Raw genomic sequence first — 20,195 nt, 5'->3', positions numbered from 1 at the left:
TAAATTCATTAAATATCCGGAGATGGTGAGTTAGCCGTGAAACCTACAAATTTAGGTCCCCGTTTGAAGTGTTTCTATGTGCAACACGTTTTGTTTCCAAAAACCAAATTTTTCAGGAATTAACCGATTTTCTATTGCAAATCAGACAAATTAGGAAATATGTGTAACTCTTGAAAATTAAATATTTATTAATTTATTATTTGAATAAAAAAATATTTGAAAAATAAAAAGCAATAAATTATTTGATTGCGTTTTTTAAAAGTTTTTTTGATTTTGATTTGCTGAAAAACGTATTTTTCCATAATTTTGTAATATTGTTTGAAAAAAATTATTTTTTTTTTTTTTATTCTTGGCATAAATTAATATAATGTAACGTTTTAAAATATATAATAGACACATGGACAAATTGTATTTATATAAAACTTGAAAACACAGCCTTGTTAAATTTAAAATTTAGTACTTGATGAACATTCCTAGACTTCATCATTCATACTCGGTGACGCATTTTCAAATTTTTTGGAAATAAGCGGTCCACAGTTTATACGTAATTATTAATATAAACTATGATAGTTTTTAACAGTTTTTCTTTTTCATAAAGTTTTTACATAAAGGTACCTAATACCTATTGCATTTATCGCACTTAATATTTAGCCACAAATTGGAAATCGTCGTCAGAATAACATTGCTATAAATGTATAATTTCTACACTTATTACTTAACTATGCTGCTAGAACACGTATTTATTTTTTCTTTGCTCTGGAGGAAGATCTAGTACCCCTGATCCTCCCCCCCAAACTCTTAAATATTCCACTGATCATACCAAATACATAATAATGTATAATATAACGCAAATATAATACGTAATAACTAATAGTTATTTGCCATGAAAATGTGAGATTACAAATATTGTTCACGCGATAGTACAGCTGTTTTTAGTACTATCACAAAGAAACCGACTTGGTTTGACTATGTTTAACAGAGAGCAGCTATCATGAACTTTGACGGGAAATCACAATCATATGTATAGGCTTATCGTATTATTTTTCTATGTGCAATTGTCGGCCATGCAGTACTAAAGCACAACATGTTTTAATGATACGAATAAATGAAATTATTTTTATTTTTAAAGGATTCAACTACGATAGTGGGGCATTAGCAACTTCTGTAGTTTAATTATTATACCAATAAAATGGGTGACAAAACGTTTTGATGTAGAACGGAAGCAACGCGTTACGAATACACTATTATGGATACACTACGCGTTTAGGAAAAATATTAAAAGTAAGGACAATGATTCGCAGTACAGGAAATGTCATGATTCTTAAGGGAAGTGAATACAGGGCGTTTTGAAAAATAAACAAATAACGTTTCAATCGATTTCTCGCCATTTCTTCCCTAAGAATCGACGAATAACTTGATTTTATTGAAAACAGAGATAACACATTTTGCATAGAATCACCCCGTTCATGTGTATAACATTTTGGACGGCGCATTGCATAGACAATTTAACGGCATTCGTGTGTAGACTGCAAATCGCTTGCATCATACATAATATTATTATGATAATATACTTCTATTTTAATAATAGTGTTATAATATGATTTAGTATGAGTAGCGAGCTTTCTAGTTAATTATTATATCAAATTCGATAAAAAAAATTTTTAAAAAACGTGTCAAACAGTGTGTTTAAAGCGTGTTGCCTAAGATTATTGATTTACCTGTGCAATGATAGTAATGATTAAACAGTGAACAATAATTCAGTCACTACTAAGCACTAGTATTATAGTATACATAACATCATCATAGTATTGTTTTTCCGGCTCAATCGGGATTAGTTTTTAAACATTCAAAATGTCGATAGCTCGGTAAAATGCATTAAGCTATTTTCACGCATAACAAGACATTTTTAAGTCGTTTTTACTCTTAATTCATTTAATATGACATTAACTTAAATTAAGCGCTACTCTTCTTTATTATAGTATAAATATCATAATTCATAGCTTTTACTTATTTATACGTATCACATCAAACTCTTGATGAACAGCAGGACTTTAACAAACTATAGTAAATCTATGCGAATTGTGATTCATGTGTGATTGTAGATGATTAATTTTATATGTAAGTTTCGTATTTTACAACTAAATCGTATTGTATACGCATAGTACCTCATCACTGTCTTATTATAATTTACTCAAATTAATATGTCATAGATTATTCTTTAATGCGTTGTAGACTGGCCCTAACAATGATGAATAGAAATTTTGTTAGTTGATAGGAATTCATTAACAAAATATAATTCTGTTTATTAAATCATTGCGATATAAATTAATATTTAATATTAACAAAATAACAATGTTGATAGAACATATATGTATAAAAAACTGATTTAACAGTAACTTATGGAAATAGATATTTCTGTTGACCTGCTTATATTCACAGAGACACATTCTCACTGAAGAACTGGGACTGCTGAAAACCCCTCTATTTTTTCATTTTAGTCTTGAGATTATGAATTAATTAATGATCAATTTTAGACTCCCCGCAAAATGATTCACATACTTATAGCTTTAAATTGTAAATAACATTATATTGATTTATTAATATAGATTTAAAATAAATTGACCAAAAACGGCAAAAATAATGAGGGTGCTAAACTCATTCCAAGTACTTTCTAAGACAATTGCAGCTATTCATATGCGTTCATTTGTTTTGAATAAATGAACAGTTCACAAATATATATACCACGAATGCAGTTATGTACATGCAGATGTGTTAATCAAGTCTAAGTTTTCAATATGATATTTAAAAACAATAAGAGAAAAAAGTAATCCTAGAATATATTATATATAAAAATTGTAAAAAAACGGTCATAGTGGATAAATAAATGTAAAAATAAAACACAATACACGATAATGGCATTACGTATAAGTTTATATATTATTCTTATTTTTCAATATTATAAAGATGTCTTTTGTTTCTATTTACTAATAATATTATTAAATTGTTTATTTATTATATAATTTCACAGTGAATACATAATACTATAATTTTGGTCGATAATAAACATTTTCAATAGCAAAACAATATCACATAATACTTAATGATAATAATAATAATAATAATAATAATAATAAAAAAATTATAATAATTCCATACAATCAATTGAGAATTAAAGTATAGACGAATGCGATTTTATTTATATATTAATGTAATGAATATAATAAACAATTAGTTCAAAACTCATAAATAATAATAAAAAATATTTGTAAAAATAAATTAAGAAATTGTAGTTCTTTTATATTAATTGAAATTCATAAAATGTCAACGTTTCAATAAGAATACTACACTTATGAATGCAAATGGATATCAATATATCATAATTGAATTGGCGCTTAAATTGACTAAACTTTAATAAAATATATTAGAATGCAAAAACGCCTATCCCATTCACACACAGTGGTCTTTCAAATCTAATTTATAAGAAAAGAACAACTATACAATTATGTATACTTGATGATCAATAAATAATGATAAAAGATTGTCAAAACATTGGAACTAAATACATTACATTAATTTTTTCTAGTTAAACTAAAAATTTAAAAGGCCACGACATGAATATTTATATTACATTTTAAAATATTTTTTTGAAATTTGTATACATTTATTTAGGGTGGTTCAAAAAAAAAAAAATAAATAAATAAATACAATTCATGATTGACAATGTGGTATAACAAATCTAAACTAAGAATTTATTAATTATTTAATTATTTAGATGAGAAATTATAATTAATAACTGGTTAAATACAATTGTTGATACAACAAATTTGTTTACACTTTAAAAACTATTATAAATTATAAAAAAAATATATAAATTAATTGAATATTATTTTGTAAAAAAATATAAATATACTAAAAAAAAAAAAAATACAATAACTTATAGGTATATACTATATTTGATTATTTGTATAATCAAATGTTAGAACACAAACATTATTTCCAATTAAAGGAACTGATATGTTAGAAAATAATTCAAAGACAATTTTACTTATTCAACTGCTTGTATACATTATTTTCCTTAGCTTAGCTAAAAAACAATGATAACAGATTTAGTTGAACCACCCCTTTTAAAATTAACATGAACACTTACAAAACTTAGACAATGTTTTTAAAACTAAAGCACAAAAAAATTGTAATTTATAATAGAATATAATAATATTAAAGTAACAAAAACTATAATATTATGCAACATTTAAATGCTTATTGGAATGTTATAATATCTCAACACATTTGTGTTACAGGATTGCTAACTATTTATTATACACAGTAAACACGTTAAAAATATGGATGGAATCTTCAGAATCATAATAATACAAAATTTAAATACAGTTGTTCGATTACAAAACACGTAATTGATTCATAATAAGCTAAAGAATAAAATATAAAAAAACAATGACAGGCCATAACAAAAATGAATAAATAAATAAACAAATTAAATTGAACAATTGATAAGATAAGAAAAAATGGAATGTCAAATGTAGCAATGGAATACACAAATATAAATTTGAGCTTTTAATTTGGAAGGAATTTAAATTAGAAAAAAAAAACTAAAATAATAAAAAAGATGAATTTGTTATTACTTTTTTTTTTTTTGTTCATCATGTTTGTTGTTGTTGTTGAATTTCAATTTTTTCTACAGTCATGTCTGGATTCATTTCTGTAGCTTCTTGTATGGCATCAGCCAATGCTTTGTCATGATCAATTGGATCACCATCACTCTGTATGGTTATTTTTTGTTCAACTCTTGTCTCAACAACACCATCTTTTTCAGTTTTATACTAAAGATAATAAGAAGAAAAAATTTAAAAAATATATTAATCAAAATATGTACATTTAATTGTTACTTACTGTTACAGTTTCAACAGTTCGTGTTTTGCTAGAAATGGCTTGTGTTGAGACAATCTCTCCTGTGAGTGTATAAGATTTGTCGTTAGCTGTTATGTTTATATTATGTTTCTCTTCAGCAGAGTTCGAACCAGCCGTCATATGTTCGGTCTTGAACTCATTCTGAAAAAAAAAAATTGATTGATCAACATAATAATTATTACTATTAAGTACTATAACAGCATTTATTTATAATTTTTGTTTAATATTTTTAAATGAACAATTCAATACCTGAAAATTGCTATTATAATATCCTAGCCCACTGGATTCATCTAATGGACCTTCAACATCAATAGGTGTGCCTGAATCATTTGAGCTAAGGCTCGAACTACTTGAAGCTCTACTTAACTAAACATGCCATAACATACAACAAATATAAAATGTTAAAAACATGCTAAAATAGTTTAGTAGGAAAAATAATACACTTAATACAGTTTTATCTTTTAAATCTATTAAATAGAACCATCCATGCTATGCATATCTCGCATAGACTGTTATATAAAAATTAAATATTGATAAGAAAATAAAAACAATATTCAATACTTTAGATTCAAAATGTAATTACAAAATTACTGTTGCATAAGGATAAAAAATAGAATACAAATATTTACAAATCCAAATGGATAAAATTTTACCTCAATTTTTGATTCTGGAGCAAGAATTGTTGAAGTGGATATGACTTCCTGGGTAACAGTTCGCTGTTCTTGACGAGTACCACTAGTTGTTGTTGTATGTGCTACAGTTTTCTCTTCAACCTAAACACAATGAAATATAAGCTAATTAATAATATAAAATTTGACACTTCCAGTAAAATAATTTTTTAATATAATAAATAAAAATGTGCTAATAAATAAATCTACTTTACTATACCTGACTGGTTTTAGAATTTTTTTCCAAATCTTGATGAGTAGTTGCTGTACGAGTAGTTACTGCTGTTGCCTTTACATATGGAGGCCTACCAGTAGCCGTGTCCAAACCTTCAGCCTAAGCATAAGCAAAACAAAAAAAACCATGCAAAAGTAAAAAAAAAAATATAAGCCAAATTTGTTCAACTATTATTACCTTATTGTGCTGTGTTGATACAGTGACTTCACCAGATGTTAAATCTTCAACTTTTTCCTCAATATTTTGAGTCAGGCCCTCCTTATCCTGGATCATTGTCTGCTTAGTTGTAGTCTTTACAATCAATGGTGCAGTACTAACAAGTGGTTTATCATCTTCATAATTTTTCTTTTCATTTTCAATGAAGTCTGATGATTCTTTTTTTATATCTACCTCAGTTTTATCTTTTGATCCTCTACCAAAAGAACCCAATTTGTCCATAGCTTTTTCTAATACTCCTTTACCACTGTCGTGTTCTTTTGATTTTTTATTCGAAGTACCTGATTTTGAATCAATTTTTTTCTTATCAGTCTCAATAGTAGTTTCAGCACTGGCTGAACTTACTTTTTTTTCTAATACAGTTTTAGTAAACACAACTTCACCAGTAGGTTCTACTTTTGTCTCAAGATTAGTTTTAGGTTCTTTTTTAACAGATTCTTCTTTGTGAACTGCAGATTGTACATAATTAATTCCTGGTGTTTTAATACCATCAGCTGCAGCTTTTTCCATAAATGTTTTTCTCTTTTCTGCTGCAGTCTCTGCAACCTTCTTTGCCTCTCCAGGTGCGTAATTAAATGCTAGGCCTTGTGCTCTCTTACTGGGAGATGTTGGAATTTCAGAAATACTTTCTTTTGACTTTTGCATGTTATTTTCATAGGTAAATCCACCGACTGGCTTACGTTTTTTGGTAGCATTCTGTTCATCTTCTGTATAATTATATGTTTTAGTAAAACTAGGTGATGTGGAAATAGCAGATACATTCACTGTAGTTTCAGCAATTGAACGATCAGCAAATGTAGCATTTGATGATAAATCAGAAGTAGTACTGTCAACAGTTTTAAGACTTGTTTTTGATTCTTTTTTAGGTTTTTTAAGATCTTTTTTTGTTTTTAATTTGAATTTGTCTAAACCTTTGGGGGACTCCGGTTCCACACTTGTATCAAGGCTGTTATCAGCTTTCAATTTGTCTTTGGATTTTTTAGATTTTAAACTAAAACTGCTAAAAATACCTCCAGGACTCTACAATAAAAACAAACCAAACAACATGGAAACTAAGAAAAAATACACACAAGTATACTGCAAATAATAAAAACTTATAAAATAAAATTATCAAAATTCTAAATTATAAAATACTATATTCACTCATGTTAAACCATACGCTATTTTTCTTTAAATCGAAGAACAAAAATGCATAGTTAAAAACCAAATCATTAAAAATAAAATAATTTCTATCACAAACCAACACAAAAAATTAATAATAAAAGTAAAATACCAGAAACAGATTTTTATGTAACAGAATAAAAATATGTAAATGTCTCATGTAATTAATCAAAAATATAATACAAATCTTAACATAATATATAAAAGATGAATAGCAAGTAGAAAAGATTTTCAAAAATAATTAACCAATAATTATATTTAAGAAAATTTTAATAACAGATCAACCAAATACATGAAGTATGTACAATTTATATCTGAAAAATGATATTTGATAGTGAGTCTTTGATTAATATTAAAAAATGGTTATTAATTTTTTTAATTGCTTAAATAATATTTTTATAATATCTTGAAATAAATTTACAGTTGTTAATTTTATTCTAACTTATTTACTTTATACTATGTCCGAGTAACCACAAAAAAGTATAAAACAAAATGTAAGAAAAAAAATTATTTAACTATATATCTTTTTTTCCTGATTAACCAACAGCAGAAGAAACAATGTAAACAATACTACTCTACTGCCATTGTTTATTGATGTATACAATTGGACTAAAATACATACAATATATTTAACAATACACATAGGAAGAATGATTTAAATGATATAAATTTCTTATTAAATTTATTATAACTTATTCAATCAGAAGTATTTTTACATAAAAATCTGTTTCTTGATAACAAATAATTAATGCTAAAATATTAGTTCAAAATTAAAATTAAAATCTTTCTATAAAACTCTATGCTCACCTTCAATTTAGACTTTTCGCTATCTTTAGTAGAATCTGCTTTTGAAGTATCTAATGAATTGATGCCTGAAATATCTGCACTCGTGTTTGTATTATTTGGTGATAAAGCTTCTCGTTCTTTGGTTATAAAACTTGTTGTTTTTATAGAAGGAGAAGTTTCACGATTTTCTTTTTCATCATCTTCTTCATTGCCGATACCACTAAATTCAAAGTTTTATATTTAATTTGTCAATTTCTAAGTTAAATATATGCATACATACTTGGAAACTTTAGACACATCTTTGTCTTTTTTCCTTCTCATAAAATTAAACGATCCTGTTGGTAAAACAGCAATTCCTCCAATTGGTTTCTGAAAATTAATAATAATATAATTATTTAAAATACATTAAAAAATAATAACATATACAAATATATACTAAGTGCAAATTTCAAAATGTGTTTGCTTTATATTTATTTAGTATTTAACAATATGATAAATAAGATAAAATTAAGTAAAATTTAATTATATTATTTAAAGATCTATAATTTTTATAATCAAATTTAAATGTTGTAGAATAATATTATTTTTTTATAAATACAATAGCTAATTTATTAAGTTGTTATATTAATAACAAAAGGTAAATATGATTATTATAATTTATGATCTTAATATATTGTTTAAAATATATTGATAAGTTGCAAAAACAATAACTATTATCTGTAAAAAGTATAAAATAAAATTAAAGAAATTGAAAACAACAATAATGATTCTTTTTAATATTATAGGTAGGTTTTGGGACTTCTTACATTAAAAATACCCAAAATATGCAACTAAAATATTTTTAAGTTGAAAAAAAACCCCAAAAAAATTTAAAATGTCAAAAATAATTGAATATTAATCATAATGATAATCATTTAATATTTTAGGAATTTTAAAACAAATGAAAACGACACAGATAAAATTAAGATTTTAATTTAGGTTAATGATTAAATACTTTATAGTTACCCAGGATTGCAATATACAAACACAAATAATGATTTATAATTATTCAAACACTATAGAATCTAGAAATTATCATTGAATTTCGAATCATACAATTTTTGATAGCAATATTGGTTATTAACCAATAAAAATATATTTTTTTAACATTGTATCCAGTGAGTTATTTCTAACTCATTAAAATATAACATAGCAAATGTTATATTTAGAAAAATCTATTTAATTTTATTATCATCAATATTTGAGTGAATTGACTAATTATTTTAACCTATTATACATATTGATTATTGAATATTATTTAGAACACCTCCTCATAAATTAATTTTAATATTTTAAATTTGAAGCAAGTTTTGTACATTTTAAAATTAAAATTTATTATTAAAAATAATAAAATTTGAAAAATGTACTAATTTATGCTTACAAAATTAATAATATCCACTTTTCCTAAAATACGACAAAATATGCAAAAATATTCCACGTCAAACTATGTTTAATTTCAATTTAGGTTTTCACAATACAAATTTTATATCTTGCCTATACTCTACTCACTTTGTGTGTACCTCTTGTGGTGGCTGGTAAGTATGGACTACAAACATGCATAATATTCAAAACTATCGACTAGTACATTGTTACCAGTTTTACAACAGTCGGAAGTTGAATAATAATTTAAAAAATATGTTTTATTATAAAATGTGCAGTAGAGTACCAGTACAATAGTGCTGGCCTATGCTATGCTAGCACTGTGGTTTTATTCTAAAAATGCAGTGGAAGAACCAAGGGCTGAAGTCAGATTGCCGCCAACAAAATTCAAACACCAAGAAATATACTTTTAAAGTGAACAAAGTATAGAATAATCTATGACCCCTCAAATAAAATTCAAATGCAAGAAACCTCAAACCATAATTAAAAGTAATATTTAATAACAATTATAGAAATACAATGTATTATTATTCAATAATTAAATATTTTAATAAATAATTTAACAATACTAAAATTAGTTTATTGTTTTATTTATGCATACTTTAAGATAAGAAAAACCATTGTACATTTTTGATAATATGCAAAAGAAAAATAGAACTTAATGACATGTCCATAAAATGATAAGCACTTTTGTAAACATACAATTTAAAATAATTTAATATTCTAATATGTGCGAAATTATTAAAAGTTGACCTTGAAATAATCAAATTCTAACAAGAATAAAATATATTTAAATCAACAAGATTTAAAAAGGTTCATGGTGTGATAAATATTCTCAAGGTCAACTTTACATTAAATATTATATAATTTGAGTGCAAATATTTCTGAAAAGTCATCAACTATATACCTTAGACTTATGAATGTCTGAGCTGCTTCGTTCAGTGTCGTAATTGCCTTCCTCTGTTATAGAGCTGTCATGAGAACTTATGCTCACTTTTTCTTTCAACTATTATTAGTACCCAATAACAGAAGTTAATTACAATATAATTTGATAAGAACTTATAATTTTCCAAATAAAGTATTTAATTATTGAAACTTATGTAATATCTTAATTTTATGATTTTTAAAATTAACAATTAACTATTACCTTTTGTTTGTCAATTTTGTTAGACTTTCCACCTTTTCCAATGCTGTTTTCTACGTCAGAAATACGTTCAGGAGGATGAGACATGGTGTGTCTTTTAGACTCAGGTTCCATTCCAAAATCTTCTCCCAAATGTCTGGTTCCTCCTAAAGCTTCAAGTTAGAATATTTAATTCATTAAAGTATACTAAATAGGCAACAACATTAATAAAATTCCTTACTATCCATGCTTCTAGAAGTTAATGTTCTTCCACTTAAGCTCCTTTGGAATTTTGGTGCAGGCCTATCAATTGCTGTTTTTTTAGACTCATAATGAGTACGACCAGAATAACGGAATCTTGAACCCAAACGAGGAAACAATCCAAGTTTTTGTGTTGGTTCAGGGGTCATCAACCTAATACATATTGTTTAATATAAACCAAATTATTTTTTTTAAGTACATTATAAATTAAAATTATAAAAGTACAAACCTAAAGAATGTATGATGTTCAACACAAGTTTTCCATAATTTTTTAGCAAGTCTATGGTTGGGCAATTTAAAACCAACTGTAGCCTCTTGCTGTTCAAATTCGCCTGGACGAATTTTAATGTAGAAGTGATTTCGCTTGTAAGAAATTTTTAATATTTTAGGCCATGCAAAACGATTAATGCGTAAACGATCTCTATGAACGAGCAAACCAGAGGAACATACTCCCAACATTATATCTACACCTTCAGAATCTTTAGCTGGGTGTAAGTCTACGCCATACATAGCTAATTTTTTAGCATTGTTCAAATAATTTAACTCTGCTTCTGCTGGTGTTTGACCTCTAATTCATAACATTTAATAATAGTATAATTGTTTGTTATAAAATTAATTAATCAATCTTACTTATGCGTTCTATGAAGTTCCATAACTTTTTCTTCGAGTTCTTGTGATTGATTCGGAGCAAATTTAAACTCTTTCAAATAGCTTGTGTTATTTTTGTGTTCATCAATGTCATAATCTCCCAATTCAGACTGAACCAAGTATGAACCCAAAAGTGCATGGGTGACAAAAGAACAAGGCAACCTAGGTAAAGAATTAATTTTGAAATATCTAGAGCATTAGATATTAATTTTAACTAATATACATACTTTCCATTGAGAATATCATTTCTAATTTGTAAACATAGTTGATAACGAGTGATATCTTCTTGAAGTTGATTAGGATCAGGAGGATAAAACTTCATTTCAAAATTAAACAACCATGGTTCACCTAAATAATAAACAATAATAATTATAAATAGACTTTATAAAAGTTTAAGCTCAATAGAATTAAAATTTTTACTAACTTTTTTAAAAACTTTCCAATGCGTTTATCCATTTCTAGCCAATTGTGAGGATCACGTCTATCCTCATAAGATAAACCAAAATAATCACGTTCTAATAAATTTAATCGATCACATATTTGATCCAATAACTCCTGACCTTTAGCTTTTCTCTACAATATCATTCAAGTAAATAATTATTATTATTACATAAAATATATTATTCTAAATTCTTAAATTATATAGATACTTACATCAATTTGAATATCTAGATATGATCCATCTAATAAAAGAACACGAGCTAGAGCAGTCTTGCCTTTACGAATTGATTTCTTCTTTGGTGAAACATTGCCATCAGATGACTCATTCTCCATTGCTGTCATTGTGTTAAATCTATTGACAAATTTAAAAAAATAATATTCTCATAATTTAAATATTAAAGAAATTTAAAGGGTAAACAAATCAATAGGTATTATAAAAATGGCAAGGATCATATTAAGCTCTATAATATGAATTTCTGATTAACCTATATTACATTTTCTCAACACAAAATAAATAATTTGAAAAATGAACCATCTAAGTTGAATAAATATATTTCATCATTACTAAAACAAAATTTTAAAATATCTATATTCTACAAGTTATAACATTAGTCATATAAATATTTTTATTGTTTTCAAACACATATTGTCTAAAATAGTTAAAAATACCAAGAAACTCCAAGGCGCGTTCACAACTCGTCAGTATCGTTCGGTATTTGAATTAATAGGTAATAAGTTGCAAACATCCAACATTATCATACGCGTATTGAAACGCGTACTGAACATGCATGACACGGCAGTAGTTGTGAACGCACCATAAAAAAATTTTTATTAGCGATAGGACTAGAGTAAACCAAGCCTTATTCATAGTCATTTTCAGGATGCGATAATTTATGTTGGCTTTCAAACACATAATAGAATTACTACTGAGTTGAATCAAAAACAGCAAACTATATCTAATATCCCGAACTTTTAAATTTTACAAAGCAACCATATACTTGATAGGTTTTTTTCCATAAATTTCTATACTTTTTTTTTTACATGAATAAAATATATATTAAAAATAACATCAATAGTTTTATTTGTATTATAATTAGTAAAATATTAACTAACAATTAATTAGATAATAATAATTGTTTTATCATTGAATATATTTTTAAATGTTTTAAATCTCAATTTACAAAATATTAATATACAATATATAAACATAAATTAAAAATTAATACAATAGCATTAATAATAATTTATTTAAAAATTACATTCAAAAAATAACTAAATATTCTTACAGATTTCATATTTTATGTTTTAAGAGAAAATCATATGCCTATTGATTAGATATTAATTTTATTTTCAGTATTAGACATTAGTCATAAATATATACAAAATCACTAAATTATGTACGTCGTGTAATCAAACAAGTCACGAAGCTTCGAAAGACTCAATTTCACCCTCATTTCATAAATTGATCCATAGCATGTTATATTTCAGTTAATTTTAAAATGAACCTGAATATTTTTACGTAATATTAACATAAAACGAAGGCTATCACTCTTTGTGATCAAAAAAAAAGAAATTAATAAAAATATAGTATAAACTAAGTGTATTAAAATTCAACCTAAAAAAAACATACTAGTCATTCATAAAGTGTTTGTATACACGCACACAAATAGAGTTTATAATAATACATTTGATTATCAAATATAGGAATAAGGTAGAACAATAATTATTATAATAATACAATAGATTTAATAACGCTTTTCAACGCATAATATAGAAATACAGAACAATGAAAAGTAATTTAACAAATATTTTACTCCAAAAATAAAAACTGGGGAAATTCAAGAATGGCTTATGTCATCAACTGTTAATAACTGAAGTATTAATATAATAAATATATATTAAATCATTGATTGAAGCTAAAAAGTAAAAAACTTATTAAAATCTAGATATTTGCTTCTATAAGTAGGTACATAGTATTGTATAAATTACAACACAAATGCTATCAAATAAAATCCAAATATCCTAAATAATACCATTATCTGAATACATTAACTGTTTAATTGATAAAAATTGAATAAAAATACAATTAAATAAATAAACATTTTAAAATAATAACCTAATACCATTAATTATAAATAAATTATTTAGAATCAATGCTAACACATACATTGAAGTACGTCGTACGCGGGTAAAGAATCTAAAATGCACGAATCAATAAATCTTAGTATAGATACATGAACGTGATGAACGTAATAAAGTGGATATAAAAAATGGTACTAATTATTATGATATACAAGAACTTTGTTTTTTGATAATAATAATAAATGATTAATACTTGTAAATTTTTGTTAAATTGTTTAATTAGTTAAAAATAATTATTGAATTCAATGAAAAATAAAATATTAAGCTACAAAAAAAAATAACAAACATAAAATAAATAAAAAATGAATATTTTTTTAATATTTATAGAAACAATTTACAATTCTATTTTTAATAATTCATTCAGTGGAGTTGGTTCACAGTGTTCACACGAAACAGTTTTTATGATATAATATTATAATACACAATACAATAATGTAGAAATTATGTAATCTATAGTACTCTAAGACTGACTACCAGTATAAATATCATAAATAATATTTTTATTGTTAAATTTAAATTTACCTAAGATATTCGTTAAAGCAGCCTACTAAGAACCTCGCTACCCTGTCTATAAATATGCTAGTAGTATGAAATTATTTTATAAATACAATAAATCATGTCCCTAATAAACTAATGAATTACACAAATTATGGTATTAATTTCCATAAATAAGACTACCAAGTGTTGAATTAATATATTTAGCAGTCTTATAAAATGTTTACAATATATTTAAATATTTAAATTCTTTAAGCCATATTAATATATTATCATTAACCAATTCATTTCACTACAACAAAAAATATATAATATAAAACTGACTTGGTATGACACTTAAAGAGTTGAAGATCGTAAGCTTAAAATGAAAATGAAAACGTGTGCAAGCCTCCAATAACATTTGGAGTCACGGTTAACATACAAATGTCACAATTTAAAAAAAATAACTTATTATATTATTATATAGGTTAAGAATCATGATAATAAACAGCTGTCACTATTAAACGTTGACCTATTAATAAATGACAGAATAGTCAATTAAATGCTACATTTATATTTTTAATACGAAGATGTTTAATATTAATAAAACCCAAGCAAATACAAAAAACATTGGGTTATTATACATAGGTACATAACACATAAGCATGATGTAGGTACAATCAAATTGAATGTATTGTCATGAATAAATACCATACAATTTGAAACCATTTTAATTCTAAAGCCGAATTTTAGTATTAATTTATTATTTAACCTGTAAAAAAACTCAGAAAAAAAGAGTAAATTATTTTCACAATCAAATAATTATGTAAAATTATTTAAAATCAAAAATACAAATATTTTGCAGATGAATTTAAAATAATAATACTTCATTTTTTTAATTAAACACCTTGTATCATTTTTTGAGAAATATTTATTAAAATTAATAAATCACTAATAAATACTACAAAATGTACGTATTTTATAAGCACTAAATCTAGACATATGCTTATAGTTGTGTTTACATTCTTATACAATTTCGCTACCTATTGTGTTTTCAGTTTTTACCTTTTACTAATAGTTTGTTCAATATACACAGAGGACAAATGAAAGAGAACTATCATAAAGGAAAGGAGTGGCTCTCACGCACGTGTTTAAAGTCAATAACCGCTTCAATATTTCATGTATTCTTTGTGCACACTGCTAGGTTGACACGAAACTAAATAATTTTTAAAGGGTTACTTTTAACCCTCTGAATATTATTCTATATGATCAAAAAAGTATTATTTTATTTAAACTTACGCAGTTATTATTATTTGTTATACGGCTATTAATTACTAATATATACGTGAATTTACAACAAAATTTAATGTAATAAATAATTAATTATTTATATAAGTTACACATTAAACAAAAAAAAAAAAATAAAGGAAGCCAGAAGATACATATGATTAAAATTGTACTTATTTGTTCAATATGACAATACAAAATGAACTCGCAAACGACCTTACAACAATTTAAAACGGAATAGAAAAAAATAAATTATACCTACTTTACAAATGGAAGTCGATTAAGATATAATTCAAAATAATATAAGCATTCCGTTTCGCTCTAAAAGATTTATTTTTAAAAGTAATGACACTAATAAATGTGGTTTTAGACATCTAAAAAGACGACGACGATTCTGTAAGACTTCATCAGCATCATTATTCATTCTTTTAAATAGTGCGTGACAATTCGCAGCTATTATCTGAAGGGTGTGGCAAATTGGTGACAAATTTTATGTCATGATCGCATCAAAAAATGTATCTATGATAAGTGAAAAAAAAAACAATTTATGTTTCACCGAAGTTTACTAGAATACTTCTCAATAGTCACAATTTTTTTCAAAAAACATAATATGATTAGTTAAAATATTAAATTTAATATTTGTTTGATATTACTTTAAGTAGTTAATTTAATATAATCACTTATAACGGGCAACGTCATAGTAAAAAATTGTTATTTTAACAAAAACGGATAAGCTATAAGCTAAATTTACAGATGAGACAAAAATCAAATCATAAAATAATGGGCGTTTTAAGCAGATACCTACCCAATAGATATATTAAACCAGCATATTTGACCTGTGGGTATTTTAAATGGAAAGGCAAGTGAAATCTCTGATCTAGGTGTCAAGACATTTTATAGCATGAAATCAGCTATAATATAAAAAGATGAAGGAAAAAAAAAATTGAAAACTTGTTTTAACACGTGCTAAAACGGACTACTAATTTATAGCTGGTCTATGTTGTTCAGGATCAACGAGGTCAACAGTTCCTGAGATGCATGAATGCATGATGTCATATTTCTTATACAGACTATACGGTTTGCGTGAGATGGTAAAAGACATGGGATGTATGTACAACGGACAATCAGATAAAATAATATAGACAATTCCGGTTTAAATTATGAAAACTATCAAAAAAATTGATTATCTTGAAAAAATAAGACGCTTTTTTAAAAAACTAATAACACTGAACGTGTTCTATATTAAAATATAATGATAATTATTAGTTAATAACTTCAAATTAAATATTTATGTTTTTAGTTAAAGAAGAAATATTAAAAATAAATTAATCTATCACCTATGTAATAAACCAAAAATAATATATATTTAAAATCATTTTAATTGTTATAGTTAAATAACAATCATACAATTAGATATTTATAACGTTAAATCATAATATAAAAGGTTAGTTTTGATTATATTATAACTTAATTAAAATTCACACAATAATTTATTTTTATAACTATGTACGTCTATAAATGGATGAATTTTCAAGGATATATTTAAATAATACTAAATAAAGTTTCTAAATTCTATTTTGTTAAAAATTCGTCATAATAATAGATGATATTATCTTTTAAGTTACTTAATAGTTAATACCAATTATATAATAGATTAGTTTTAAAATTTGCTAGTTTTAATAAGATATTCTATATTTATTAATAAAATAATCACCTTTAATGAAATGTCACGAACTCGACATAGGTAATAATAATAAATGGTGGGTACCTATTGAAACACCTACTTACAATTATAACCATAACAAGAAATTTAAATGAACCTGAACTATAGAAAATTCTTTATAACTGTTTCTAAATGTAGGTCAATCTAGAACCCACAGAATTTAAACATACTCGGACAATCAATTTGTGACAAAGCAATAATTTTTTGATTGTGAACAGAAAATAAGGAATAATAGTATATAACTATTATTTTTCAATTTGTACTTTTAATAGATATTTAATTTACTTAATAATCAGTAAAAATAATAATAAATTAATATTATACTAATACACAATTGATGGGTATATCATACATATTTGAAAAAATAAATTGCTATCAAATGAAAATTAAATATCTAAATTAATTTAAATTTCTTAAATAAGCATTAATTAGTCAATGGCCAGAGTTATTCAACAAAACAACAAAGACTATTAACTTGCTGCTTCAAAATTTTAATTTTAATTTTAAACATTAAACGTAATTTTAAATAAATTAATATTTTTATACTAATTCATCATACATTGATATTTTCATAGAAATATTCTACTCCAACTTCTCAAATTGAATAAAATAAAAAAAAATAAACAAATTTGGATAATAAGCGACATAAAATACCTATTTTCTAAATAAGTAACTAAAAGTGACTCGATTAAAAAAGAGACTTAAGTTTAAAAAAAAACTTACATTCTAGAAATTAAATTATTGATTTTTTGAAAATAACTTAGGTTTAGACTTTGATTAAAGAATTTTTTTTTTTTTTCAATAGTAGTTATACAGAAATAAATTACAATAATTTAAAACAAAATGTAATGAAACATTTAAGAATGTATCTTGTAAGATTAAGACTTTTTTGGATAATTCTTCCTAATATAAAAATGAGGTATTTAATGGCTGTTAACTGTAATAGTTTTACAAAGTTAAGATTGTTTAGAGTAATACTGTAACAGTTAATTCTCAAGTGAAATCAATTTCTTGTTGATAGAAATATTTTATATGATATTCATACTATTTCATAGTGATTACTGAATTTTAATAGATAAATATTGTTTCACACACATACTAAATATATCATTCATTATATTCATCTCATAACTTATGCCTGGTTGCATAAAAATGTATGAATTGAATGGTTTAATATAACTTATAAAAATTGATTGATCATTTGTGGTTCACTAGATTATGCTTAGGAACAAATAGCTCACTATTAATTCATTAAATATTTAGTGATTGTTCAGGCAACATGGAATTAGTATGTTTATTCCTATTATATTTATTTAATAACATTAATAGATATCTATTATCTACTCTAGTGATTTGTCTACAGTCATTACTTGCAGATTACAAGGTAGGAGCAGTTTCCATAAATATGACACCATGTCATATATTAAAAATAACAATGCAATGTATTTATCAAATCATATAATATTAAACAGACATTATTCATTTCAGTTTAGAAAAAAGAATTGTGTTGAACTTATTATAAACATAATCATTATGTTAAATATATTCATATATTTCTTTAATTATCCATTAACAATTATTAGGAAACTTTAAACACACAATAATTTATTAATATTTAATATATTAAGTAATATAAATTGTAGTAAATACTGTACACTATCGAACAATTTTTAGCAAAGTGCTTATTTATATGTAAATAGAAAACAATATATTTGGTAACAGTAGACAATACACCTAACATTAATTAATTGATAATGTTTTTAGCATGTGCTATCTAATCAATAATCATACTCCAAATTTCAAAAAGGAAGTTAAGAGCAAAACCTGTAATTTTTCTCATTTAAGGATTTTGGGTATTCTTTTAAATTTTTCACACATTCATTACTTCATTATCTTTTATGGTAAAATAAATAAAGTTTTCATTCATTTTATTTTTTTTATTTTACCTTAACATTTATCAATTAAATTATGTTAGTTGAAATTTTATAGTCCACAAAAATTTCCTGAAATCCTAATACGATCCCAGATTAAAATATAAAACAAAACAAGTAAATGAAAAGAGTAAATAATATTATGGGTAAGTATATTTTCAAACACACACTATTGTATAATATTCGTCTACCAAGGGAGTCGTTATTGGGATAACGAGAGGGAGAAAAAATTCAAAGATTGTAACGCTAAATAATAATTATTGTGTACAATTATGTAGATCTTTAACGACAATGTATTAAAGCGAAGAGTATCGAGAGGAGAAATCACGAGCCCGCCAAATCCCACGGCCTACTTACGACACGTTGGCTGGTCTAGGCGCGCGGGAAACAAATTGGTGTGGGCGGACGACAACTATGAGTGAGACAACTATCGTGTTTCGACGGTCAACGATTAACATTATGTCTATTTTTCGTTTTACACGGTAGCTAAACGACCGGCTTCTCGGTTGAGTACTCACCAGTTTTGAGCGAAAATCCTCAGCGACGATGAACAGCGACTCCCGCCCGAGTACAATAGCGATTTATCTGTTACGAAATAATAACAATAATATTATTGTTTGTTGTTGACGAACCGATCGGCAAAAAAAAAAATAAAAAAGGCGGACACCGACAGCGTACAAACAACTCACGGAACACAACAGCGTACAACTAGTCAACTACTGAAACGTAAACAACTCGAGCACAACACACAACAGTT

The 20,195-nt window shown here is 25.1% G+C and overlaps 1 protein-coding gene across 2 annotated transcripts; it reads right to left on the bottom strand.

The window, feature by feature from the left end:
• Positions 1 to 4,637: 4,637 nt before the first annotated feature.
• Positions 4,638 to 20,175, bottom strand: LOC112598070 (protein 4.1 homolog). 2 transcript variants are annotated; one of them, XM_025344405.1, is made up of 17 exons: positions 19,957 to 20,171; positions 12,095 to 12,233; positions 11,866 to 12,013; positions 11,668 to 11,788; positions 11,423 to 11,602; positions 11,022 to 11,360; positions 10,773 to 10,945; positions 10,556 to 10,704; positions 10,316 to 10,414; positions 8,270 to 8,358; positions 8,011 to 8,209; positions 6,004 to 7,062; positions 5,812 to 5,925; positions 5,577 to 5,696; positions 5,173 to 5,289; positions 4,906 to 5,064; positions 4,638 to 4,835 (listed from the first exon to the last, which is right to left on the bottom strand). In XM_025344405.1, the coding sequence occupies exons 2-17, from the start codon at positions 12,221 to 12,223 to the stop codon at positions 4,656 to 4,658; spliced, it is 3,375 nt and encodes a 1,124-aa protein (XP_025200190.1). In that variant the 5' UTR covers positions 12,224 to 12,233; positions 19,957 to 20,171; the 3' UTR covers positions 4,638 to 4,655. The 2 variants fall into 2 exon arrangements, with proteins under 2 accessions (XP_025200190.1, XP_025200191.1); XM_025344406.1 differs by lacking the exon at positions 5,173 to 5,289 and having other exon boundaries at positions 19,957 to 20,175.
• Positions 20,176 to 20,195: the final 20 nt, after the last annotated feature.

This window comes from Melanaphis sacchari, unplaced genomic scaffold, assembly GCF_002803265.2.
Source record: "Melanaphis sacchari strain LSU unplaced genomic scaffold, SCAv2.0 Contig44_pilon_pilon, whole genome shotgun sequence".
Taxonomy (NCBI): Eukaryota; Metazoa; Arthropoda; class Insecta; order Hemiptera; family Aphididae; genus Melanaphis; species Melanaphis sacchari.
The sequence above is the reverse complement of the archived record's forward strand: the minus strand, read 5'-3'. Positions and strand labels throughout refer to the sequence as shown.